Source organism: Branchiostoma lanceolatum, chromosome 13 (genome assembly GCF_035083965.1).
Source record: "Branchiostoma lanceolatum isolate klBraLanc5 chromosome 13, klBraLanc5.hap2, whole genome shotgun sequence".
NCBI lineage: Eukaryota > Metazoa > Chordata > Leptocardii > Amphioxiformes > Branchiostomatidae > Branchiostoma > Branchiostoma lanceolatum.
The window spans coordinates 10,418,404-10,446,158 of NC_089734.1; the positions used below are offsets into that span (position 1 = coordinate 10,418,404).

General features: G+C 41.1%; 1 protein-coding gene across 1 annotated transcript; it reads left to right on the top strand.

Moving 5' to 3' along the window:
* The first annotated feature begins 1,477 nt into the window (after positions 1-1,477).
* Positions 1,478-27,445, top strand: LOC136447634 (uncharacterized). The gene is made up of 19 exons (XM_066446675.1): positions 1,478-1,581; positions 3,270-3,406; positions 10,605-10,747; positions 11,244-11,357; positions 13,883-14,047; positions 14,291-14,412; positions 14,957-15,152; positions 16,001-16,243; positions 16,795-16,852; positions 17,533-17,567; positions 18,327-18,398; positions 19,008-19,049; positions 20,407-20,589; positions 21,117-21,182; positions 21,717-21,791; positions 24,886-24,984; positions 25,518-25,662; positions 25,862-25,929; positions 26,785-27,445. Exons 2-19 carry the CDS (start codon positions 3,286-3,288, stop codon positions 26,950-26,952), a joined length of 2,115 nt encoding a protein of 704 aa, XP_066302772.1. The 5' UTR covers positions 1,478-1,581; positions 3,270-3,285; the 3' UTR covers positions 26,953-27,445.
* Positions 27,446-27,755: the final 310 nt, after the last annotated feature.

The window sequence follows — 27,755 nt, forward strand, 5'->3', positions numbered from 1 at the left end:
GTAAGACAATGTGAAGATAACTTTTTATTAGTAAAGCAAAGATTGTACTTCAGTTACTAAGGCACAGGTTGTACATAAAACATGGCCACGCACATAGCGACAGCTGGTTTAGGTAAGGTCATATGTATGTATATGTGAGATAATGAATTGTGATATAGGCTAAGTATTATGTGTACATATTATGCTTGTATGCGCAAACTGATGTTGTAACCTAGCGTTTTATGATTGTAATTTGAGACGATTGATTAAATGAAATTATGGAAAAAAGGGTGACCTTATAACCTCAACACTAATGTAGGTCACAATATGGTGTGATGTTTGTGATATTTACCTATTCTCAAAGATCCAGTTGTATCCAGTTACAAGTGGGGTGGTTATGTAAACTGTTTATCTAATCCACGTAAATAGCCTCACATGAGAGCACATGTGCAATCCAAAGGTGATCTTTGGACATTTTATCTTTTCATTCATTTGGACACCAACTGTCCTCTCAGACTGCAACATTTGCGAAGCTTTATCTTATCTACGTAAATAGCTTTACATAAGATAGGGAGTACAAATATCTGTACTGACCGTTGTGCTTCTTGATTTTTGCTGACATGCAGTCTTGTTTGCACCTTTAGTGGCTTTCAACTATCTAACATTTTTTTGTTCGATACCACTCACTCGTCTTGACTATTTCTTTGTGGGAGTTTCACCTTCAAGACTTTGTCACCGATATATTTAAGTCAGAATATCAAGAAACGTTTTCTGTTTTAACGATGTAGTAAATGCTGGGCCACGTGTACTTTAAGAACAGGATTGCAGCTCTGTGTTTCTAATGAGGTTGACATCCTGTTATCAGACCGGTTATCTGACAGGTTATGTCAATATTTTCGGATGGCGTGACGGAGGAACTTATCTCGCAAGAGGAATTTGTACCATCTCATAGAGCTTCTCATAGTCTATTCACCGATCATCGTCATCACCATAGATATGGCAATATGGCAATCACTCGTAATCTTTATTCACCATAAATACTTTATGTAATATACATGTATGTAAAATGTACTACATAATACTATATGTTTTGATTATCATCAGTAGACAGTACAGTTTTGAAATCTCTCCTTCGGTTAAAGAAACTTGGCAAGAAAACCCTGCCCCCTACCCCGCCCCCATAGCAACTCGCGTGAGCTGAAGTATCTCAAATTTTTATGGTGTTAAATATACATCAACTGATTATAGAATCATGCAAACAAGTGCTAAACAATGGTCAGAACCAGCTATTATTCATTAGGGGTGTTGAGCTATTTCTGAAACATTTTTCAAAGCAAAAACATAAGCAGACAACATTTATTACCATGAAGCATGCAATGTGTGCCATATCAAACTGCTACCAAATATGCATCATTAACAACTGATTTTGTACAAGTTGATATTACGGAGGCAAAATTGATACAACTCCCCTGCATCTTATCTCAAATGGTTTGATCTAAACACTTTAAATACGGCAGCATCTTCCTCTTCCGACTCACTTTGCGCTCCAGATTCGGGCGGCGAACCTCAACACGACATCTGCTTCTCGGGGACTTCATACCGGTAAGGCTTGCTATTCATAGTAGATGAACGTTTATGTGCAAATTTTTGCCCGAGGGCTAATTGCAACATGAAACAATGTATAGAAAAAGGATGCAGACAGTGCAAGTTAACAATGGTGACAAGTGTAACAAGTGACTATTCTTTTTTTTAAACTGCTACGGAATACAATCTAAGCTTTTTGGGTTTGACTTCTTTTTTTGAAGCAGTGGAAGACGAAGTGTCCAACTTTATTTGCAATGAATGGGTTTTGAGATGTTAACAGGGTTGTCGTTTTCTTTTCATCATTAAAATTATACATACCTAGATAGAATTAGACTTTGCCGTGTGTACGATACCGTAGCTTTCAAGGGTGAGAAGCTGTATACGTAGGAGAACCCAACTGCACGGGGACTTAGCTCAAAGCGGTGGAGCAGTGTAACAGGAGGCGTAGTCATCTTGAGTCAGAGAAAGTATAAGGGCAGGGAAGTTGAGGACAGTCCGATCAAGGCATGGAAACTTCGATATTCTTTAGGATTAGCGTGATTATATGGTACTGTCGTTGGCATTTCAGTTGATATTCAGTTGGTATCTCAGTACAGAGTGGAGGGGTGGGGGCTAATCTCCAAAGATGAACGGGTCGGGGTTATTTTGTTGGTCTTTTGCGGCTTTTTCTACGCTTCTACAGCTGTATTTCTAATAGTGCAAGTGTAGTCCCAGGAAAGCGAGCGGCACTAGAAAAACAAAAGTCATAGAAACGCAAAAAAGACGGACAAGTGGCGTCGCGGTGGCGCAGTGGCAGGGTGTTTGGCCCGGAACCCAGAGGTCCTGGATTCAAATCCTGAGTCCCCTGATTTGTCTCGTCGACGTTGTGCCCTTAGAAAGGGCACTTTAGACGACTTTCCCAACGTTACTCAGGTGAAAATGAGTTCCTAGCTTCGGCTAGTGACGTCCCTCGAATAGGAAGTTAAAGGCAGGCCCCGTGTTTGAGGAGAGCCACACATTGAGCACGGTTCATCTGCTTGTAGAGTGTGGGGCGATCGGTTAGGGGAGTAAATACAATTGAAGATCGATAGTCACTCAACTTTATCGATAGTATCAAGTTGTGTTTGTCTGTTAGCATATGTTCCTCACTCTTACAACCCATATTGAATAGATTTGAACAAAAATCTTGATTCATATTTTTTTAGTATTGCCTATTTTGGTACGTGAAATTTGCAAATGTGACATTGTTGCTATTAAGATATGAGTTCGTGGCCTCACATCATCATGCCACATCATATGTCACTGAGTAGGGCATTCTTATAAACTGTATCTATGACGTTGGGGTATAATATCAGTGCGAAAAAAAACTCAAACACTTTGCAAAGAGTTTTATACGTGAAAACCAGCAAGTCAGAAACTGCCGTGTATAGTAGGAGAACAAGAATGGTTTCAGATCGTGTGAATTTGGCGTTTAGATGTGCGTGAATCTCGGAACTGCCTGCTTTGGTTAGTGAGTGAAGTTTATTTGACTCTAGCTGGATGTCTTTATTTCTAAGTGTCAAATCCTTTTTTTCGTTGCCTTAACTGAATGATGTTTCTATATTCGACGGCATACGATATAACTACATTATTTTGATACCTAATAATGAGTCCATGCGAAAACGGTCTTTATTCATAAATTAAGACCCGACTAGTCCTGACTGCTTTCTTTCACCTCCCTGCAACAGCTGAAGCTGCACCACCATGAGGCTGTTTGTCAGCATGCTGCTTGCGACGTTGGTCGTCATGGCAACGCTGATTGACGACTCCGCTAGCGCAAGCACACACAAGCGCAGTCTCCTGGACGTGCTGGAGGAAGAAAAAGGTACGTTTGATCATTACAAACATCTAAGACAGATGGCACAATTTCGTCTAGTCTCTATCTCTACTAGATTTTATTTGGCTGGCGATGTAACAATTACAAACAAGAAGAGCTGTTGTTATGATATTCAATGAATCATTTGCGGTGAACACGGTGCACTTTGACAATACAAAGTACAAAATGTATGTCATCTTGGTAGTCCTTCGAAGTCGAAGATGACTGTCAGTGTTCTCATTTACGGTTGATGTGACCTCATGTGGCTTCTAAGTCCGAAACTTGAGGCACACACTAGTGGTCCGTTATCAGGACTGCTGTTACTGCTGTCCTGTGGCGTTTGAATCTGTCAGCATAAGGCGCTGCCTCCTTTCTTCTTCAAAGGCTTTGGTAGCTCTAGCCTGGGTGCCAGACCACCGCGCTCCTGGCGCTAATCCTTCGGCCGGGGAAGCAACTCGCGCCGCCGCCACAGATAGCACACGGCCCACTAATTAGCTCATATTAGAGTTCGGCTGCCAAGAGCGCCCGGGTGCCAACTCTATCCTAGCCTGGAATCCATACCCTCGGTGCCTCCCCGATATCTCTACGGCACTGTGAGTGACCCTCACCCGCCCAGACAGCTTAGCCCGCTCGGGGTGTTGTTTACGGCCTTGGATTAATTAGCTCGGCACCTAGGGGCGGCGGAAAAGTAGGAAGGCAGCGGAAGTAGGGTATAGCGATAGTAGGATGGCAGCCAGAGGTAGAAAGGCCATCAGAAACTGACTGGCCCGGTAAAACACCACTAAGCCGACCCTAGAGACTGGGACCAGGCTAACTCTATCCCTGCTACTAGGTCTTCCCGCCCAAAAGGGGTTATCATGATCTATCATCGCATCGCGCGAAAGGTCTGGTATCCAGGCTATGGTAGCTATGGATATGAGTGCTCTCCAGTAGCCTCCTTTGCAGGCTTGCCGGTCAGCGCCGGCGTTTATTTTGGGGGGAGCGCTGATTCGCGATTTTCAACTTATCGGGATGATCTTTTTTGGCTTGTGGGACCGTATCTGCCAGGGGTCCGTAACTGCTTGGAGCCCGTAGCCGCTTTTCAACTTATCGGGACCGCATCTGCTTGAGGGGCCGCATCCGCTAGGGGACAGTACTAGTATCTGTTTGGAGCCCGTAACTACTGTCGCAAATCAGCGCTCCCTCTAAAATAAACGCCGGCGCTGCCCGGGAAGCCTGGAAAGGAGGCTAGTTCTATCGGTAGCCGATGATGTAACAAAGTATGTTCCTACATGAAAAATACTTATCTCAGAATCGATGCATTAGGGTCCTTTAGCGTATCTACAATTCTTGACGAATCAATTTTTTGCTTGTTTCGCATAACACGTAACACATCAGTTTTAAAAAGTACGTACAATCTACATAAGACCAGACTGGTAGGGTTGATCCACCCACACCTACTCTTATTGTGTGGTGGATTCTTTAACATGCCCGAAGTGTCGCTCTCCTTAACCAAGAGACCTCCAGCTTCACCTCTCGAACTGACATCCCCAACAGAAGCTAGGTACGGTACAAATATTCACCAGAGCAGAGTGAGGAAATAGCTACGTAGACTCTGGGTTGCTACGCGGGAAGACACCCAAGCTAGTGATTTCGCGCCCACTGTCAGCCAGGGCTTTCAAAAGGCACCAGGTCAGGGACAAACGGCGATAACTGACAGATTAGGCATAAAGGAGGAGAGCTCAAAAGTCCGGCCGTGCACACATCTGATAACGTTCGGTCTTAAGACACACAAACGTGTTTACTCACTGTCAAACCATTCATCTAAAACCCGCCTTTGTCATAAAAACCGATGACCAATGTGTGGGAAGAATATCGCGATCAGCACATATTGTGTTTGTTCACAAACATCCCCAGATCACTATGTACGTTAGTACGTAAAACAAAGAGTGCACCAACAGTTCATCTTGATATCTCTGCCTATCTCTCTCTGTATGAAGAAATGGTCAATATGCGTCAGTGTGAGCGATAAGGATTTTCAAGGGGGGTCGTTGTGCTGAGTTAGCCTCCACCAGGCTTCGGGCGTATGGATCGTAGAATTCGTCAGAAAAAGGAATAATTAGCCAGTAGAGTCAGTCCATGAATTTAATTTTAAGTTAGAACTAATAGTCGAATGGCCAATGCTCTAGAACACGCTTATTTTATTAAACATCTTATTGGTGTTAAATGAGTAACACTACAAGAAATCATCCACTGAACATTGCGTATTTTATGCCATTTTTGTTGGCTTGCAGCAAGCATGTAGCAGTCATAAATATGCTTGAAAATCTCAGTGCTGATTTCCAGAAACCTTACCTTTCATTTGAAATATAGCTTATTGTCGACTTGTCTATAGAGAAGCGCAGCACTCGTATAGAAAATGTTAACTCTGTTGAAAAACTAGACACGGCGCCTCGCGCGTTCCGAACACAATTGGAACGCGTCGATGGAGCAGAAACCACTAGCACTGGACTTGATGTTTATCTTTGTCACGGCGTCGTAAACACCAAGAATTCACTAACCCTCTTATGATTTGTATGTTGATTCTCAAAAACGTAAGCTTTTCATTGGTACGTGGTTTGATGTTGATTTAAATAGTTGAGTACACGACGTAGAATACTGAAAATGTTCGCTCCGTTATGAAGACGCCGCACCTAGCGCGTTCTACCTGCGCGCGCGGTCGCTCTCCGTGCAATCATGGAACTTTGTCAAAAGTTTAACGGCGTTGTAAGCATGTAAAGTTCATGAATCATCGTGAAAATTCGTAAGCTGATTTTTAGAAACCATGGCTTTTATTTCATATATAGCTTATTGTCCACTTGAATATAGAGCGCAGCACTCATATAGAAAATGTTGACTCCGTTATGGAGACACGGCTCCTCGCGCGTTCTACCCCGTGAGCATGAAGCCAGCGAACCTGTCCGTTTTGTTTTTATCAATATCAGAAGCACGCAGAAATCGTGAAATCTTTTGCAAACGTGTGCCATAATTTCCAGGAACATTACTCACTAGCTTCAATTTGATTGTATGGCTTATTGTAGATTTAGATGGTTGATAGCGCAGTAATGTTAGATACTCGGCTCCTAGTACGTTATACATTGGAACGTAGTCGGTCGCTCAGGTAATTTCGATAAGCCTGTTCTGCATTATAAGTGAGTTTGCCTTCCCGGTGATTACATACAATGAAACAACCCCCTTCTCTTTTTGTTAGAGTTGTTAACACTCAAAGACATAAGCAGGTGCAGGGCATGTCAATTTGAACATTTAGTTCATACATTTGAAGAACAGTCCGCTTTGTGATCAACATATATTTTCGTTTTAGGTGCACAAATATAGGTCAACTGTGGTTTTGCTGACTGGAAAAGTCCATTGAGTGTGAGGACACTTAGCTATCACTTATTGCATGAAGGATCTAATCATAATACATATTTACCTGTTCACCAGCGGACTTTATCTAGTTTGTGTAACGCCAACTCCGCTGTCCGAGGGTACGGGTGTTGGTTGGACCTCTATAACACTGCCCACAAAACTCCGTTCTGCTGTACCTAGTAATTCGTGTCGTACCCGCTACAAATTCGTGATGTACCCGGTCGGTGATTTTTGCCGTATCCACTGAAATTTCTTATCGTGCCCGGAAATTTATTCCGACCCAGTCCTTTTGCGCGTGTCCAATGGCGGACATCGCGCGGCCAGAGTGTTTAGTCACCAGAAAGTTGTGTATAAAAATCCTGTACGGCAACAATGCACTGTCTCATATACCTATGCTTTGGCAAACTTTCCTGTCCACCTCTCCCGTGGGGTAGCGACCGTTGGGAGCGGACTAAAGCTATCAACGCTGGACTCCAGACTATATGTACATATGGGCCTCTGAAATTGATAAAACGAGAGAAGGCCTAGGATGGAGAGTCCGAGAGGTTGGTTAGTGTGTTGTGAGGCAACTAAAAGTCCTGGTTTATAGCTGACCCAGCCTCATAATCAAAATGTTCACACACAAATGTACCTTCCTTTTTGGACTGAAACAAAACATTCAATACCTTCTGCACAACAGCCCTTTGTAAACATGAGCTTCTAGAGTATGGTTGCTAGCGTGTGACTAGAAAATAAGCCACTGTTATTAAACTAATCCCCACGGTCAGACCCAAAAGTTCACCAAGTTATCAGAGAAATACATGTATACTATTTGAGAGTTTAACCACAATAAGGACTCAAATTGGTCCTTATCTTCTTGATCTCACCGCCATCGCTGGCCCCCGGTGTTTATTTTGCGGGTAAAGTCGGTAAACTGATGATAGTCAGTAGCTAAACTGGCCTCTCGTGCCCGTGCTACTCGTACTAAGGGTGTCCGATCTTGTGCCGTTTTAGAAAAACTTAGAACATGGCCACTAGCCCTCAGCCAATGAGAGCCCTTAGATTACTGTGACTTATCTCGGTAGTGCAGGAAAGCGTGGTACTATCAAAAAAGTGTGGTACTATGAAGTCATTTGCATAAATAGTGCCACACATTTTTCATAGTACAACACTTTTTTCTCTGAACATGCCCCAGGTGTGGCTCTACTTAACCAGGAGACCTACAGCTTTACGTCTTAAAATGACATTCCTAACGGAAGCTTGGTACTCATTTTCACCAAAGGAGAGCGAGGAAATAGGAAAGAGTAGACTCCGAGCTGCTACACTGGAAATCCCCCCCCCCACACACACACACACCTCGCTACAGTGAATTCAGTCCAACGCCCACAACCCCCCCCCCCCCCGAAATCTCGCCCACTGTCAGCCAGGGCTTCCAAAAGGCACCAGGTCAGGGACAAACGGCGATAACTGACTGATTCAGCAAAAAGCAGGAGAGCTCAAAAGTCCGGCCGTGCACACATCTGATAACGTATGGTCTTAAGACACACAAACGTGTTTACTCACTGTCAAACCGTTCATCTTAAACCGCCTTTGTCATAAAAACGCTGACCGATGTATGGGAAGAATATCGCGATCAGCACAAATTGTGTTTGTTCGCAAACACCCCCAGATGACTATGTACGTTAGTACGTATGATAACAAAGAGTAGACCAATTGGTGTAGTTAATCTTATCTTTGCCTCGTCCTCTTCGTACGAAGATATGGTCAATATGCGTCAGGCGCCGTCAGTGTAAGCGATAAGGATTTTGATGAGGAGCGAACAGTCGTTATGTAGTTCCTCGGGGAAACTTTTGTCCGGAAATTAGATGCCGTCTTCATTTAAGGTCTTCTTAAAGGAGGGTAAAGCAGTGTTATCCCCCGAAAATCGGATTATGAAAAGTCAATCTATTTACAGTCATTTCTATACTTGATTAGTTTAAACAACACTATCACAATGCATAGCGACAACCATTATGCAAAAAATACAACGCCTTTGTGATGTGATAACTCGTTATCAGCACGCAGGAGGGAGAGCAGCCATTATTCAAATCTCCCGAGCGCGGTCGAAAATCAACCTACACCTACCCACATACCAAATAGCATTACAATCCAACCAGACGTTCTTTAGTTATACATCCGGAAACACACACATGGAGATAACGAGGAAAAACTATACTTACAGTGTTTTCCCTTATAGGACTCCTGCATGTTGTGGCACCTAACACCTGTTAGTTGCGTAACTGGGGCCAATATTCCCCTGCTGGAAGGCCTGTCCCCTGGGGCCCGACAGATAGTGGTCAAACCACAAAGGGATATACAACTAAACCTGTATACTTGTTTTTGATATGTGGATAGCTTATGTGATGCTTGATATAATTAAATGGTAATAATGCAAATCAGAATCTAATTGGCATGATTAATGGCGAAATTGTATAAACCCACTCTAGTCAATGGTAAAACTATTTAAAAAATGCAACATATGTAACTGAGAAATAGTTGGACATAGATAAAAAGTTATGCAAATGAAAACATAATTTAGCCGGAGTTGATTAATATCAGGCGGGCGTGTTTTCGGTAGTGGTACTATGTTGGCTTGGCGCCATTGTGTGGGTACATAACCCTCCGCTGGAGAGGTGTGGAAGATGTCAGTGTGCTGAATTCATAGGCAAATTCCTTGATGATTCTTGTGGGTATACCACCAGGACCCCCGTTTTGAGTACGTCGGCAGAACGTAATGCATATACAGAACTTAGCCTGCTATTTAAGCCTATTATAAATGCCGAATCTAGCTCTCTTGTTCTCTTTGCATTGGTCAACGTTGCATCGGAGTAACATCCGTTGCATAAGATATGACTTTGGGCACAACTAAATGAACCTAGTACCTATATACGAGATATTAAACTTAATACGCAAACACGATCTTAAAAGCTTACGTTCTACCGACGTGCTCCCGCTTTGTTGACTTTGATGTTTTCAGGTTTCCCTTTCATTTCCCATGGTTGAACAGGTGGTAGGGGGAGGGTCCAACGGCGGTAGTGATCTCATCACTAGGGAGAGTACCTCATTGATTGCGTGGGCAGTTTCTCTGTGGTTTTCCGGATGGATAGCGCGTAACTTTAAACATCATAGTGCTAGTGTGGAGTCTAATCTAAGCACGCCCTTTTCTATATCTTCACATCTCATATCAGACAAAACAACACACATTAGCACAATACCAACTACAGTAAAGCCAACAACAAAGATTACAATAGGTGAATGTCCAAAACTTAATTCGGAAGTAAGATGTATTGACAGATATTTATTTTGTGTAGGTCAACAAAGCGTCAACAACAGTGGAGGTCACCAGTAAAACAACGCACTCTTTGCCTAATATTAAGAAAAGTATTAGATTACTGCTCTTAAAATTTCCTCTCAATTTCCTCCCAAGCGGTCGATTGGTCAAGGTGTCGAGCAATCAATACACTTCAAACATTTTTAACAATGGTCAACCTAAGAATCTTTGCTTTGTAAAGATGTATTGATAACGTCATAATGTGTGTGTGCGTGTGTGTGTGTGTGTGTGTGTGTGTGTGTGTGTGTGTGTGTGTGTGTGTGTGTGTGAAAGAGGTTTGCAGGTAGTCTAAACAGCGATATACACAATAAGATGCAAATCATGCAAAATTGGATTTAATGTGCATAACCAAATAGGAAGATCTATAATTCCTCTCTTTATGATAAGCCGCGCGAAATGTTAAACGAACAACTCTAGATCTTGGGAGGGGCGATGAAGAGCTTGGATTCCATTTTTTTTTACCTTTTGCAGTGAGCAATGGTTGGAAGCAAGTCGCGACTCACGAGAATGGCCTACCCTACAACCTATTGGGCTCGCCCATGTTCGTGGCACCGCGTCCGACCGACACAAAAGCTATCGACCTCATGTGTAGGTTCATCCAGGAAACACCCTTGGTACGCACACGTCATTCATTAACCCTTTACTTCCCAAGGGCAATCTTACGGTATGGCACTATTGTTAAGAGCATATTATCTAATTTTAGACCAGTTTTGATAGACGGTATCATCTACATTCAGCTGAAGTAGATTTCGCAGAGTAAAGCCACTAAAAGGCTATCAGCAATCCATCAGTGCACTTGAATAGAGAAGAGAAGCTAGAGAGCTCTACAAATGTGATTCATCGCAAGCTTCTATCCAGCACAGCATTCTGTCGCTCTAGACACAGCCTGATGAAGCCCAAACTGGTCTAATCGTTAAGGAGGCTTAGCAAAATACATATTACAGTCAGTTCCTCATACTTTTCACGTCCACGATGGCTGAACAGGCAGCAGAGTTAGATACATGTAGTACTAGTTAGTTCTCACACACCATTGATGATTTTTATTATCACCTTTGATAAGAATCTCATTTTATCCGCTGTATTTTGTCCTTCCTCCGTTGTGTACATCAGCTGCCAAATGTTGAGCATGACGACGAAGACGTGACCGCGCCAAACTGGGATCTTCTGTACGCTGACCGCTCAGAGGACGCGGCCGTGTGCTGTCAGATGGAAGGAAACGAGCAGGTGAGCGGTGCTTAACTTTTATATCACCTCTGTTTCTATCACCTCTGTTTCTACCACCTCTGTTTCTATCACCTCTGTTACCCTCTGTTACTATCACCAGTGATTCTATCCCCTCTGTCCCTACCACTCCTGTTACTAACAACTCTGTTCTAACACCTCTGTTTCTATCACCAGTGATTCTATCCCCTCTGTTCCTACCGCTCCTGTTACAATCACCTGTTTCTATTACCACTGATTCTATCCCTTCTGTTCCTACCACTCCTGTTACTATCACCTCTTGTTCTAATACCTCTAATCACCAGTGATTCTATCCCCTCTGTTCCTACCGCTCCTGTTACTATCACCTCTTGTTCTAACACCTCTAATCACCAGTGATTCTATCCCCTCTGTCCCTACCACTCCTGTTACTATCACCTCTTGTTCTAACACCTCTGTTACTATCATCAGTGATTCTATCCCCTCTGATCCTACCACTCCTGTTACTATCACCTCTTGTTCTAACACCTCTAATCACCAGTGATTCTATCCCTTCTGTTCCTACCGCTCCTGTTACTATCACCTCTTGTTCTAACACCTCTGTTACTATCATCAGTGATTCTATCCCCTCTGTTCCTACCGCTCCTGTTACTATCACCTCTTGTTCTAACACCTCTAATCACCAGTGATTCTATCCCTTCTGTTCCTACCGCTCCTGTTACTATCACCTCTTGTTCTAACACCTCTAATCACCAGTGATTCTATCCCCTCTGTTCCTACCACTCCTGTTACTATCACCTCTTGTTCTAACACCTCTAATCACCAGTGATTCTATCCCTTCTGTTCCTACCACTCCTGTTACTATCACCTCTTGTTCTAACACCTCTAATCACCAGTGATTCTATCCCCTCTGTCCCTACCACTCCTGTTACTATCACCTCTTGTTCTAACACCTCTAATCACCAGTGATTCTATCCCTTCTGTTCCTACCACTCCTGTTACTATCACCTCTTGTTCTAACACCTCTAATCACCAGTGATTCTATCCCCTCTGTCCCTACCACTCCTGTTACTATCACCTCTTGTTCTAACACCTCTAATCACCAGTGATTCTATCCCTTCTGTTCCTACCACTCCTGTTACTATCACCTCTTGTTCTAACACCTCTAATCACCAGTGATTCTATCCCCTCTGTTCCTACCACTCCTGTTACTATCACCTCTTGTTCTAACACCTCTGTTACTATCATCAGTGATTCTATCCCCTCTGTTCCTACCGCTCCTGTTACTATCACCTCTTGTTCTAACACCTCTAATCACCAGTGATTCTATCCCTTCTGTTCCTACCACTCCTGTTACTATCACCTCTTGTTCTAACACCTCTAATCACCAGTGATTCTATCCCCTCTGTCCCTACCACTCCTGTTACTATCACCTCTTGTTCTAACACCTCTGTTACTATCATCAGTGATTCTATCCCCTCTGTTCCTACCGCTCCTGTTACTATCACCTCTTGTTCTAACACCTCTAATCACCAGTGATTCTATCCCCTCTGTTCCTACCACTCCTGTTACTATCACCTCTTGTTCTAACACCTCTGTTACTATCACCAGTGATTCTATCACCTCTTGTTCTAACACCTCTGTTACTATCACCTCTTGTTCTAACACCTCTAATCACCAGTGATTCTATCCCTTCTGTTCCTACCACTCCTGTTACTATCACCTCTTGTTCTAACACCTCTAATCACCAGTGATTCTATCCCCTCTGTCCCTACCACTCCTGTTACTATCACCTCTTGTTCTAACACCTCTGTTACTATCATCAGTGATTCTATCCCCTCTGTTCCTACCGCTCCTGTTACTATCACCTCTTGTTCTAACACCTCTAATCACCAGTGATTCTATCCCCTCTGTTCCTACCACTCCTGTTACTATCACCTCTTGTTCTAACACCTCTGTTACTATCACCAGTGATTCTATCACCTCTTGTTCTAACACCTCTGTTACTATCACCTCTTGTTCTAACACCTCTGTTACTATCATCAGTGATTCTATCCCCTCTGATCCTACCGCTCCTGTTACTAACAACTCTGTTCTAACACCTCTGTTTCTATCACCTCTGTCATTATATCACCTCTGTTGCATTTCGGATTTGACAGTTTCTAGCCTGTTATATATCAGTGGCCGGGATGACTATAATTCTTGAAAGAGGTTTCAATTCTGTCTGATGCGATAGGCTATATTAAGGGTGCTTAAAACTAGACGTAAACACATCGTATTGTATGACAACTTGGGCACAGAACAAGCGCGCTACTATCTAGTCCTCCAATTAAGAAGTTACATCATTAGGTACCAAAATGGACTTGGGGGGTGGGGGGTGGATATGGAATCTTACAGTAGACTAGACTCCCTGTTCGACGTTCACTCTCTGATAATGTACGTTTTCATTTTGAGCAGTTGCAATAAGCCTTCTGACGCCCATGAATTTGCATTAAAGATTACAAAACATAAAAACATACTAAAGCCCAATTGGTATTGTTTTCTCTCAGGAGCTGTGTATTGAGGCGCTGCGACAGAAGGCCGTTGACCAGTACTGTTACTTCTGGGACCACTCCATGGAAAACGACCTGGGCGTGAACGAGCCCTGCTGTGAGGAGACCGGGGAAGGGCGCGTCCAGTGCATGGACCAGGCTCGCTACGGCTTCGACGTCGATGTGAGTTTAGTGGCTTAAATTTACACTTACGACAAATTCTTCACAGACAAGAATTTTGTCGACAAAAGCTAATAGGAAAGGTATTTAAAAGCCAACCGAAAATAATGTACCAGTCTTCCTGACATATCTTTCTTTAAATTGCCACATAGCAAAGATACCAGGAATGGCAAGCTGGTATATGTTGCAAAAATGTTTGTTGTCCTGGAGAATTTAGTTTTTCCCATTGATTTAATCCCTTTCCAGATTCATAGCACAGACAGGTCCATTGAGATACTACCTGTCACTGTGGTACAACGTGTCAAACAACAGCTTATGAAGGTCAACAAGCCCCCTGCCTTCGACAACAACTTCTGCACTTGGGCAAAGTAAGACGTGTTAGATAGAGCAATCATTCGCCATTGAATTTGTTGATCTAACAAAACAAATCCTTATGTTAGCTATCATGTAATATTCACACCTTATTTCCCAAAATTCATGATAAAAGACACTCTTGGATGTTTTCACACATTGAATCTTTCATATCATATAGCCAGGCTGTGCAGACCAATCATAAGCCTCCGTTCTTATTGCGTCAACTTCTATAATGTCATAAGTATCTGGGTTAATGGAAAAGAAACCCATGAGTTATTGATCAGCCAATATAGAATGATGGGATTTCAACTATCTAACGAATGTGTCAGTTTGAATTGGCTGTATTATGATAATGTTATTAGCCTGCTTTTCCCTCGGTGTTTACGGCGACACACATTATAACGCCTGAGCTGTGACCTACACATATAACCACCGCACTTGCTTTGCTCACTTGGCAGTTTATTTGGTATGCATAGGTCACTAGACAGCCGTTATGGCACTGTGGAAACCGAGGAAAGAGCTGGTTATTAACCCTTAAATGGTCTATTTTTCCTCCAGGCAGCAACCGCACGTGGACACCGCTTTTGAGGAGGCAACCCTCCAGAGGTTGGACCCGATGCAGAAGATCAGTGAGGTCACACGCAAACTCATCAGCTGCTGCTACATCAACGGCGATGAGCCCACCATCGACCAGTGCATGAGCAGCGTCAGGGAGGAGTCACTCGACCAGATGTGCTTGAAGGAGAAAGTCGTGGTCAGTAGAACACAGCGAGTCAGTATGAAGGGTCTGCATGGGGGGGGGGGGGGGGTCACAATTATACTATACACTGAGACCCGGAACCACCTCAAAGAAAAAGTCATGCAGTCCGTAATTTAGATACTTATCTATCTTTATTTGGTGTTGGTGACCAACAATATTTGTTATATTATTGTTGTTAACATGATTATCATCATTATTATTGTTATCATTGCCATTGTTGTTAACATTGTTTTTATTATGTGCATTACACTAAGTTTTGTTTATCTATTCATCTTCTGTTGGTGTTTTTTTATCCGATTTTTATCTGTCCTGTTTCCCCTTGTCCGTTTACTTGATGTGATAAAGCTGAAATAAATAAATTCCAAGTTATTTAAAAATATATGTTGACGTACGTGGGAGTATTCATGGAGGTTCTTTTTGTTCCATGATTTTTGTTGTTTTTAGAAGGGATCTAAAGTTTGACATTGCTGTATTGAGGCGGTGGAGAAGTTTGTTTTAATGGATGATGTGGTCTAGATCCTTTTGAAAGGTTATAAGCTGCACAGTAACTTTTTCAGGAGGAGGTATAATGCAACAATTGATTTTGCATTGTACATTGGATCTATATGTATATATAGATATACGGTAGGACGTTGATCATGTGGCAATATAAACCAGGGCAATTACGGGGGTAAGTCAATACGTTTTGCCTTTTACTTCATAACAGGCTATTTTTTTCATCAAATGAGTTGAAATTTGGTACAAATATAAAGACACATCGCCTTGGGACATTGGCTCATTGTTCTTGGGATTATATTATTCTAACTACTTTTTGTTCTCTTCTGTTTTTTTGTTTTCAACAGGATTCTGCCGTCCCCCTCATTGATCCGTCAGTCATCACTAACATCCCAGCTGGCCTGAAGGCAATCATGTCGTACAATGACGACATCCCGGCCCATCCCTGCTGCCAGAGGAGCTACACCAACCGTTACTCCTGCTTCTCCCAGGAGTGGTGTGGGTTTAAGGCACACAGGGACACATATGACCACACGGATGAGATTACTCAGTACAGTGAGAAGTTTGAGCAGTTCACGTCCAAGGTTACAGTAAGTTCACGTTCAAACTGATATACTGAAGAAATCAAGTAATAGAAAGCATACATCTGAAACATTAGATCATTTCATGTCCAGATGATATCCAAAGTCAAAAGACATCACCAGGAATACAAGACATTGTACTTCAAAGTACAATCATCGCAAGACAGTCATCAAAAACTTCAATTACCCTTATTTACTATTGATCGATATATGAGGACGTGACAACTAAGGGTGATTTATTCATTTATCTATTTACTTTCTGATGATGTCTAAGGGTGATCGTGGAATATGATTTGTTGTTGCTAAACTGATGACTTACCAAAACGCAAGGTAGAAACAAAAAGCGGCAAAGATAGGTGGAGTGATATTGCGAATATTGTGGCGGTGAAAAAGCCTGAGGAAGTGATCCATAGCCTATTAAGGAGTATGAAGTTGTTTACGCTGACTTTGCCTCAACAATTGGTTTATATGATGTCCTTTCTAATTCAAAACTGAATTATATATAGTTATATAAACACGTCTCTGGTATAATGTCTTGAAAAATGTGTTCTTTTTTACAGGCGAATCTGGGTTATTCAAGTATTGATAAGGCGTGTGACCAGTGGTATGGGGGTAAAGGTGAGGACAATCACTATTGTCATTTTCAAGCTCATTGTCATCTGTGACCAATGTACCCAATGTGATTTTATAAATATCTTTTTCATTCAACACCTGACAACACAAAGCAGTGTACAGAGTAATGTTTTTATTGTATTTGAAGTTGTGATTGTTATGTTTTGTACGAGCTTCAAGAAAGGACGGCTGACTCGGTCGAGTGTAGGATGTAGACTGAGTTTAATCATAACCATGTGTTAGTATCAGGTAGCCGGGTTAGGGGTTACATCAGGGGACTGTACATTATATATTGATGTGTGGTACATCACATCACAACAGTGATAATTGCTTTTTACATCAAAATTGACCATATATACATGTCTCGATTGTAACAAATCACGTTTCTGCTTCAAATTCCTCCCCATATGTTTTATGACATATTTCGTATGAATGGGTTAGATTTTCACTTACAGGGTATCATCTGTATTTCTAAAGAATGAAAAAGTATTCAGAATATGCTACTTGAAGAAATTCTACATTTTTCGGTAAATATCATACTTGCTTTTTAATACCTAAAAGGTGTCCAAGAAAGTAATGATCATTAGGCAGGTAATCAAAGTTGATCAGCCTTGCATCGTTTTCCTCAAAATCCGTTGGACCTGTCTGACACTGCTTAAGATTGCTTTCTTTATTTCTCACTCTAGTTCTGCCGGAATCAGTCGAGGAGATTGATCAGGAGGTAAGCAAGTTACTTTTGTTTGTCACAATCAAATGTTGATCATAAGATTATACCAGTATAGCCATGATTACTGGTTATTTCTAGAAACTGTAGAATACTCTTCTTTTTTACAATGTCTATGAATGACTAGTACTGTTGAAAAAATCATTTGCTTACAAGCAAGAGAGAATAGTTGCATTTCTATAGATTCTACTGGTTGTTAATATCAATTGTTATTATGTAGATAAGACTAAATCAGGGCTCAAATGTGTTTTTTTTCTTTAACATACATGCCTCCAAGGTACCTGCAGTAGAGAAAGTTTTGCTGCACCTCCCTTTCTTCCTCTTGATTATGATTATTCCACCATAAACAATGTTTATATTGAAGGTCACCGGTTCTAAGTAGCATTCTTAGACTTAGGGCTAGAAATACTGGGTGCCAAAATCTGAGCAGTGCACCTATTTTTATTGTGGGTGCACCAATGATATTTTGTAGGCTATATGATTAAGGTGCAGTAGCTATTGCACAATAGTATACAGAATATTCCTACGAGTTAAGTATCAAGAAAAAGCAATAGAATCTTTGTTGTACTGTAGACTGTATGTATTTGTATAACCAGAAGTAAAACAAGATTCTACTGGCAAGGAAATACTTTAGGGATATTTGCCAATTGCGTAGCAAGATTGGGATGCCAACAGAGTGCCAGTGAAATATCTTAAGTGTGGAATAATGACTGATAACTTTGATGGAGTTACTAAGTCATGTTCCATGTCACACAGGAGGAAAATATGGGCAAATCCCCGTATGTTGCGTGCAAAGAAGTCGCTAAAAAGCTGGACAGCAACAAACAAGTGAGTAACTCTGCTAAACCATTCATTCACACCGATGTTCAAGATGAACAATACAGACTTTCAGACTTATCTCTGGCACGAAAAAACCAGTTAGTCAATAGCCTGAAGTTTGCCAGCAAAACATTCAATATGAATGTACAATTTCAGGAACTAAGTTTTATCATTTTAGCTCCTCTACTTACACATCATACTTGGATGATAAAACTCATAAATGAACATGTGGTATATAAGATTATAACAGTATCTGTCTTTCAAGTTGTATGGGCCAATTTCAACTGTTACTTAGATTTTGACCCCAAAATCAAACGTATCAGAACCAATGCATTATATGCGCTTTGTAGTAACTATCTGAAGAATATCCTCTATTTCGATTCACCGCCCTACTTTCTTTCATTGACAAACCCATAATAGACTTTTACGTTTTGTTTAACCCATGGAATTACAGTCATTATTGTTTTCTTATTGTTTTTTGCATACAGGTGATGAGACAAGCTTTTGAAAACCTATGCAAAGAGATCCCAGACGCATTAAAAAAGGAGTGCGTATATTTCGCAAAGAACATAGATCCCAAGAGCTACTCTTTTCTATGTCCACTCCTCTTTCCACAAGATTCAAAGATCCCGTCTTACACTTCCCAACCTGAACGTGATGGTAAGAAGATGATACCCTAACAGACATGTTTACTTACACAAATAGTTCCGTTTTGACCTTAACATGGCCTGACTGTGTAATAACATGTCAGTTGTCCATTGTGCAAGAATTATGAAAATGTGATGATCGTGCAGTTGTACTTTTTTCGATAGTAAATTTGTAACTAAATTTATTTCTAACCTTCTGTCTCACCTGCTCAGATCCACATATGTGCGACTCCTGTAAAATTGTAGGAAAGCGTCTGCTTGAATTGACTCCGGTAAGTCCACTGTTTACCACGAAAATCTCAAGAGTTTATACTGTCAAATTTTCCAAGAAACAGTGTGTTTGAGACATCTCTAGTGCAGCACACACCTGGTATGCTGTAACACAATATGTAGGAGTGTATATATCATACTCTTTTTTACTCAATGGTCACCACGTAAAAAGACCCGAAGGTCACTTCAAGAGTGAAACTCCGAAGTTACGGGTTACATATTAGGAAAATAACTGTAACAACGACTATTCTCCCTCGGCCAGAAACATCGTGAGACTAGCTCAACCGCTCACTAAGAGTGAGGCCTAACTGACCCAATGGGAGAAGCAGGGGTTGCGCAAAATCCCCTACCCATTTAGACTGGAATGGTTTGATTCGCTCAACACCGAGAAGGATCCCTACTCCTTTTCAATAAGTATGGCGGGTTCTTAAACGTGCTCGAGGTGTGGCTCTCCTCAAACAAGGGACCTCCATCTAACGTCCTACCCGAGGGACGTCCGTCCCTAGGCAAAGCTAGGTACTCCTTTTCACCTGAGTGAAGTGAGGAAAGTGTATAGTGCCTTTCCCAAGGGCACAAGATGGGTGACATGGCAGGATTCGACCCGGGACCAATGGGTTCTGGGCCAGACGCGCTGCCTTTACGCCACGCGACCCCGTGCTGGGGACGTTGAATTGCAAATCTATCTTGACGCACTTTTAAGGTGGCGCATATTTGTGACCTGGCAGATAGAGATTAGGACAGTAAATTATTTCAATGCAATTAATGAATAATTCTTTTTTCTTTGTTTGCAAAGTCATGACCGTAGGCTAGTTGCAAGGGCACAAACAGTAAAAAAAGTGTCTATTCTATACATCTAACTAGTTTTTCTACATACATTACTTGGGGTTTGTCTTCTTCTTTGGAGGAAGTGGCTGATCGATAAAACGTCCCACGTTTTTAATGATTAATATACAGGGGTCTGATGCACATACACGTGTCACTGCGTGTTGGAATAATTTACAAGCAATGTTAGTGGTGAAACTTTGCACCGTGTTCCAGAAGCCACATCATATGATATCGTTTTTTTTATGGTTCTTACAACCTGTTGCATTCACTTGTAGGATGGCATTAGCCATGTTTCCAGGAAATTATGCGAAGATCTATTCCCAAACGACAAAGGCGAGGAATGTAAGAATCTAGGCCTCTTCACAACATACGGTCCTGCACTCGTGAAGTTTTTTGAGGGATCTGATGAAGATGATATCTGTGGGGAGTTTGGACTAAAGATGTGCCCTAATCCTGTCGTAAGTATGGAAAATCTATTGTCTAATTCCAAGAATTGACTCTTTTATATGTTACAACAGATCAAATGCAAGACCTACCTGTGAGTGTTCCTGATGTTTTGGTCATGTTTAGAAAACTGTTTTGTACCCTTTGCCCATAGAAGCCTATCCATTTTCAATCTATTTTCTTGTGTCCTATCATTGATATTCCAATGCTTCACTGGAGAAATTGCTTCTATTTACAAGTAGAAGATGGATGGCACAGGTAAAAGTTATCTGGTACAGGCGCCGTTGGATAATAGGCATGGCATGTATAACGTTACAGAAGAAAAAATAATTTTTAGCCCTGCTTTAGTTGTATCTACATCATATCGGTTACATGATGCCAAATTATCCACAATCCTTCCTCTTTGCTAGCAGGCTAACTAACTATTTTCTTAATATTGATAAATACAGTAAAATTTCTACAGAGAATATGTAGAATGTGTCGACGAATAAGTGATAGCTTTGAAAAATGTACTAAGCCCTGTTTCATGTCATCTTTCCAGCCTCCGCAATGCATGTGCGAGCAATGCAACGCGTTCATTGGCCAGCTTGGCAAGTCAGACCCAACGGTGAGTAAGCCATGCATTCACATTGACAATCAAAAAAAAAGCAATACTACAGAAGACACGGACGTTTCAGACTTATTTCTGGCAGAACATACTCAGTCAATAGCCTGACCTTTGCCAGTAATATACTTATCTTGAATGGACAACTTCAGGAAGTTGTATTACCCATTTAGAGTCGACTTAATTGGTTTTAGAATGTATAAATGAACCTGTGATAGATAAGATATCCTGGTTTATAACAGTTTACTTGGCATTGTAAGTATGTTTTAATCAGATTTACAGATACAGAAATTATATAGGGCAATTTTAACTTTTACACTAATGTCGAATTTTAAAAAGACCCAAAACCCGAAAGTGTACAAAGGTGTCTTTGTAGTAAATTATTCAGGTAGCATTATCTTTTTCAATCATGAATATCCCCTACTAAAAAAACGACGTTCTTTCATAGGCGAAGTCTGGATACATCTTTACATTTTGCTTGACCCATGGAATGAGTCATTGTGGTTACTATGATTGTACTTTTGTATGTAACGTTAGGTAATTCAGAAAGTTCTTGATGAGAACCTATGTGACGCTCTCAACGGCAAGGAGAAAGAGGAATGCAAAACACTCGTGAGCGACCTCGTGAAAAAGGATACGGACCTCTCTAGACCACCTCCATCTCACAATCCCTTGTGTTCATTCTTCTGCAAGGGCCCCACATCTGTATCTAATCGTAAGTAGCCTGTACCACAACACGACACGTTTACTTATGCTACAGTCCTATTATTGGGCCTGGTCGGGACCCCGAATCATTTTAGCCCGGACAACAATCAATACGGGAGCCGATAACAAATCGACGCCGTGAGCTAATCGTGCGAACACCGAGAGGTACTCCTCCTCCCGTACCCGGCAGTCCACCGGGACGAAGTTTTGGCTTTCGATTTGGGCCCGGTCGGAACTGCACCGGCGCAATTGGGGCCGTACCATTACACAGATAGTTCAGTTATGAACTTAGCATGGCCTGATTGTATTAACATTTCAGTTGTTTATTGTGCAAGAGATATTGCTGTATTCTATAAAAGAATTAATTGATAATCATGCAGTTGTACTTTTTTCCTGTATTTTCAAAACAATTTCAACTTCTGTCTAGATTGCCCAGATCCAAATGTATGCGAGACCTGTAAGGCTGCTGTAAACAGTCTGCCTGGCATAAAAACGGTAAGTCTACTGTTCATTACAAAAACATGTCAGTTTGAGTTTGTACTGTCACCTTTACCAACTGTTTTCTAATGTACTGATCCTATGCATATCAAATTCATTCAGTTTCTGTATTATCATTAAGAATATTCATGTACATGTGAAATATTGTAGATGTATGTTATTAGTCTAAGACCAAATTGTAACAAATTAAACAAAATATGTTAGGCATCTTCCTCTGGTGGGTAAGGCTTTTAATTAGTGGGGAGTAGGGAGGAAGTTTGTTCAGTCGACATATCCTGTGGTAACTAATGATCCTGGAGAGATTCATCAGGCTAGCTTTCGCTTCGATCTGTTTTCTATGCAATTGACCACAGCACATCGGGTTTCCCCCTACAATCTCTTGAAATGGCACCAAAAAATCTGACCTTCTTATTCTTTTATCTATTCTGAATACGGTCACCTTTGCACGGTTACATCGGACAGGCCCAAAACATAACAAACTATTTCTGTGAACTGGCTGAACCTCCAATAACGTTTAACTGATGGGTTGCATATGCATGTATCAGCCACTTAGTGTGTTTGAGAAATCTCTAGTGCTACACTCCCCCCACCCCAAGTACATGTATTCTGTCACGTGTTAAACATTTAAACTATGCAGGGCTGTGTGTTATACTGTGAGACGGTGCATTAGAGATCTCTTTAGACATTTTTAGGGTATATTTGACCTGGTTGATAGATAGAGTTTGAGACATCATGAAATGTATAGGGATTTCATACATACAAGTGTCACCCAGGTCATGAGGACAGCACTGTTGGTAGTCAAACTTTGCACAGTGTTCCAGGAGCCATAATCAATTATATGATTGGTATTTTCATGGTTCTACATCCTATCAATCAATCAATCAATCAAAACGGTTTATTAATCAACAGAACTTGCAGTACTACATTTGTAGACTGAATTGCGTCTATTGTGACATACATTGTACGAATTGCAATTTCAATAAAACAAATCAAATCAATCACATTTACTCACAAAACTATTGCACTATTGCACTCATTGCACTTATTGCCATAAAATCGACTCTGTCAATATTGTCGTTTTAAAATACTATTACGTCTAAAGCGAATACACACATGTACAACATTAAGTCCATTAATTATAACATAATACGTCTCAGGCACCAGTGTCATTTTGTTTCATTAAGTATCCTTAGAAGTCATGGAACTGGGCTGTTACTAAACCTAGTGGTTCGAGTAGTAGGCAGAGACAGAGTTTTTGAGTTTCTGAGGTTACGTCCATGTGATGCTAGTCGGGTTGGGGGCAACAGGTCTACAGTTCTCTCTGATTTCTCCATGCTGGCAGCAAATCTTCGGCAGAGGTTGTTCCTCCTTTCCTTCAAAGTTTCGAGACCGCATTATTGTAGAGATGTGGCGTAGTCATGGTAGTGGCGGCCTAGAATGATTCGGCATGCGCGTCTTTGTACATTTTCAAAAGTTATTGTCTGTTTGTTTGTGAGGCTGTGGTGATAGACGGGTGCACAGTACTCCAGGATAGGCCTAATATAGCCGCAGTACACAGTTACTAAATCTGGCGTCGAAAGACCGAACGTCTTAAGTCTCCGGAGCATGAACATACGTTTGTTGGCCTTCTTGGTAGACTCGCAGACTTGTTTGTCCCATTTCAGATTAGACTGCAACCAGATTCCCAACACTTTAGCAACGACCACTGCCAGAAGGGGTTTGCCCCCGAGAGTTATGGGTGGAGGGGGGGGGGGGGGGCTCTTCATAAAGCAAACAGTCAGTACCATACATTTCTTAGGGTTCAGTTTCAGTTGCGCAGTGTTGGACCATACTTCAAGTGAATCCACTTGATCCTGAAGGTGTGACTGTTTGCGAACGCTTCTGTTTTCCCCGAGTGTTAAATCGTCCACATATTTCCATCGATCGTCCATCCTGTTGTTTTCACTTTCAGGGGGACGTCATAAAGGCAATCCCAGCTGTTTGCCGAGCTCTATTTCCTTACAATGGAGATGCTGTTCAGAAGACCTGTATAGACCTTTTGTCCAGACACGCTGCTGATCTCCAGAAATTTGTTAAAACAACGGGAGACGCAATCTGTGGGTCCGATGGATTGCAGATGTGCAGACCAGTATGGCTTCTAACTACATGTATCTTCTCCATGTTCAATCTATTTTCATGTGGTCCTACCATTGATATTCCAATGTTTCACTGGAGAGATTGCTTCTATTTATAAATAGAAGAGTAGCGCAGGCAAAAAGTTATCTGGTGCAGGTACTGATGAATGGTACTTGCACCTGTGCATGTATTATGTTACAGAAAAACAGTTTTTTTAGCCATGATTTAGTTGTATCAATATATATCTAGATTAAACCTCCTTGATTATACAAATCATTCCTGTTTGCTTGCAGGCAAATTATTTGTTAAACATTAATAAGAATAGTAAAATTTCTAAAGAGAAGGTATATATAGACTAATGAATGATAGCTTTAAAATTTGTACTAAGCCTTGTTCTTTGTCATCTTTCCATACTCAGCCATGCGACAGTTGCGAATACAAACAATGCAAAAAGTTCATTGGCCAGCTGGACGAGTCATACCTAAATGTGAGTAAGCCATTTACATTGATAATCCAAATAAGCAATATACTACAGAACACAAGGACTTTTCATACTTATTTCTGGCAGAAAATACTCAGTCAATAGCCTGACCTTTGCAAGTAAAATATATATCTTGAATGGACAACTTCAGAGAGTCGTACCACCTCATTTAGGCTAAATTAGGTTTAAAACGCATAAACTAACTTGTGATATGATAATCAAGATATCCTGGGTTTTAAGAGTTAACTTGGGATTTTAGGCATATCTCAAAATTTTAATCGGCTATACTTATACAAAAGTTGTATAGGGAAATTTACTTTTCCACTAATGTCGACTTTTACAAAAACCCAAAATAGATAAAAGATGTACAATTATGTCCTCTTTGTAGTACATTTTTCATGCAATATTATCTGTTTTAATCAGACCCCCTGCTAAAAGAACGACGTTCTTTCATAGGCAAAGCCTTGGTAGATTTTCACATTTTGCTTGACCCATGAAATGAGTCATCGTGGTTACTATGATTGTATTTTTGCATGTAGGTGGTTTCAGAAGCTCTTAATGACCTGTGTGACGAGCTCAGCAACGGTAAGGAACAAGCCGCGTGCAAAAACGATGTGAACTCCATCAAGATCACGGACTTCTATCCCCTATGTGAGGTCTTCTGCAAGGTACCCGCACGTGATGGTAAGAAGTCTTTACCCCAATACGACACGTTTACTTACACAAATAGTATAGTTATGAACTAAACATGGCCAAGCCTGAGTGTAATAACATTTTAGTTGCTCATTGTACAAGAGATATTGCTGAGTTCTATGAAAAAATTGATAATCATGAAGTTGTACTTTTGTCTATATTTTTGTAACAATTTTAACCTTCTGTCTAGATTGCCCAGACCTAGATGTATGCCAGACCTGTGAGGATGCTGTACCTCTTGTGGATACGATAACAAAGGTAAGTCCACTGTTCACTACCGAAAATGTAAGTTGGAGTTTGTACTGTCACATTTGCAAACTGTTTCCAAATGTACTGCTCTTATGCATGTCATTCAGTTTTTGTATTATCATCATCATTACTACTTTAGTGGGGAGGAAGTTTGCTCAGTCGAGATATCATGTGGTAACAGATGATCCTGGAGATATTCACCGGGCTCCCTTTCGCTACCACGTATCAGCTACTTTGAAAAAGTGTGTTTGTCACGTCTCTAACGCTAGCCAGCCCCCCCCCCCCCAGTAAATGATGTATTCTGTCAGGTGTTAAACACATGTGTAGGGCTGTGCGTTATACTACGAGGCGTTGCATCGGAGATCTCTTTCGACGCATTTGTGTATATTCGACATGGCGGATAAATGTTAACAGAGGTTAAGACACCAGGAAATGTATAGGGATCTCATACATTCAAGTGACACCCAGGTCATAAGGACAGGCAAGCTTAGCACTGTTGGTAGTCAAACTTTGCACAGGAGTCATAATCAACCAGAAGTTATAACCAATAATTTGATTGGTATTTTCATGATTTATTTATTTATTGTCAAATGTCACAGCGCACTACACTGACTCTCGAGGCAGCACAGCTGATGTTTGAGAGTCAACAGTTAGGGACAGACAAATACATGGCAATGGCAATTTACACATCACTACTTAATACACAATGTTACTAACAATCATTAGTACACTTTAAAATTCAACATCGTTGAGTCGCACTAATATACACAATAAAATTAGCCAATGCGTTCGGAGGTCAGAGGTCATATCTACTAAGGGTGAACTTTAATTTTCATGATGTTTTCTTGTTGTTTTCACTTTCAGGAGGACCTAAAGTTTTTGTGCGGACGTTTATTTCCGGACAACAATGATCGTGCAGAGTCCTGCACGAAGCTTATCTTCAATCACGCTGACGGTCTCAAAGAGCTTGTTAAAGAAATGGGCCCAGGCAAAATCTGTTCCGATGAATTGCAGATGTGCATAGCAGCATAAACTGACACCCTCAGAAACCCCCAAGCCAGATGCCCAAGTTGGCCAAGAAACTAATTTTGTCTTGAAAAAAGACGCCTTAACGTTTTGAAAACAAAGTGATGATAAATGTTGAAAGTATGCAAGGTTACAGCATAGATATGATACGCTTTAATTCTTTTACTTTGTACAAATCAACTGTCAGCTTGCTTGGGAAAATGTCATTTCTAAAGATGGTTTTAATTCTGAGGTAATTGCCAATATTTACAGAATCAGTGGAGGAACAGGATAGATTCACTTATCATTAGTGATGCATCTGTTTCACTACGTTTTCTGTTGAGTTTCATTCTTCTGCAGAAGTTATTACTGCTAAGCCAATCGCAATGTGAGGGAATTTAAGAAATGAGTCAAGGAATGTGATATATTGGACCAAGTATGTGGCACATTTATCAACGAATTCAATAAACATAAAGATTGTTACCCTAATATGTTGAAAAAATAAACTTCTGAAATGCTGTACCGACTCAAAGTTGAATTCTTCACCTAGATCCGCAGGTAATATATATCTGGGATTTTAGAAATGGGATATTCATGGCTATATGCTAGATGTATCATCCAATATAGCAACATAGATACAAATTTGACAGACTAACGTATTCAGGACACTGTCTGAAAGACTTCGACAACCCTAAATTCGAAAAAAAACTTTCACCCAACTTTTCACTCAGCTGTTCTCCTCGTTTGAGTTCATCCAACCCCTGTTTTCTCTACATGGATATCAACTGGAGCCTAGCAACTTTCAGGTGGAGAAGAAGTTTTACGATGGA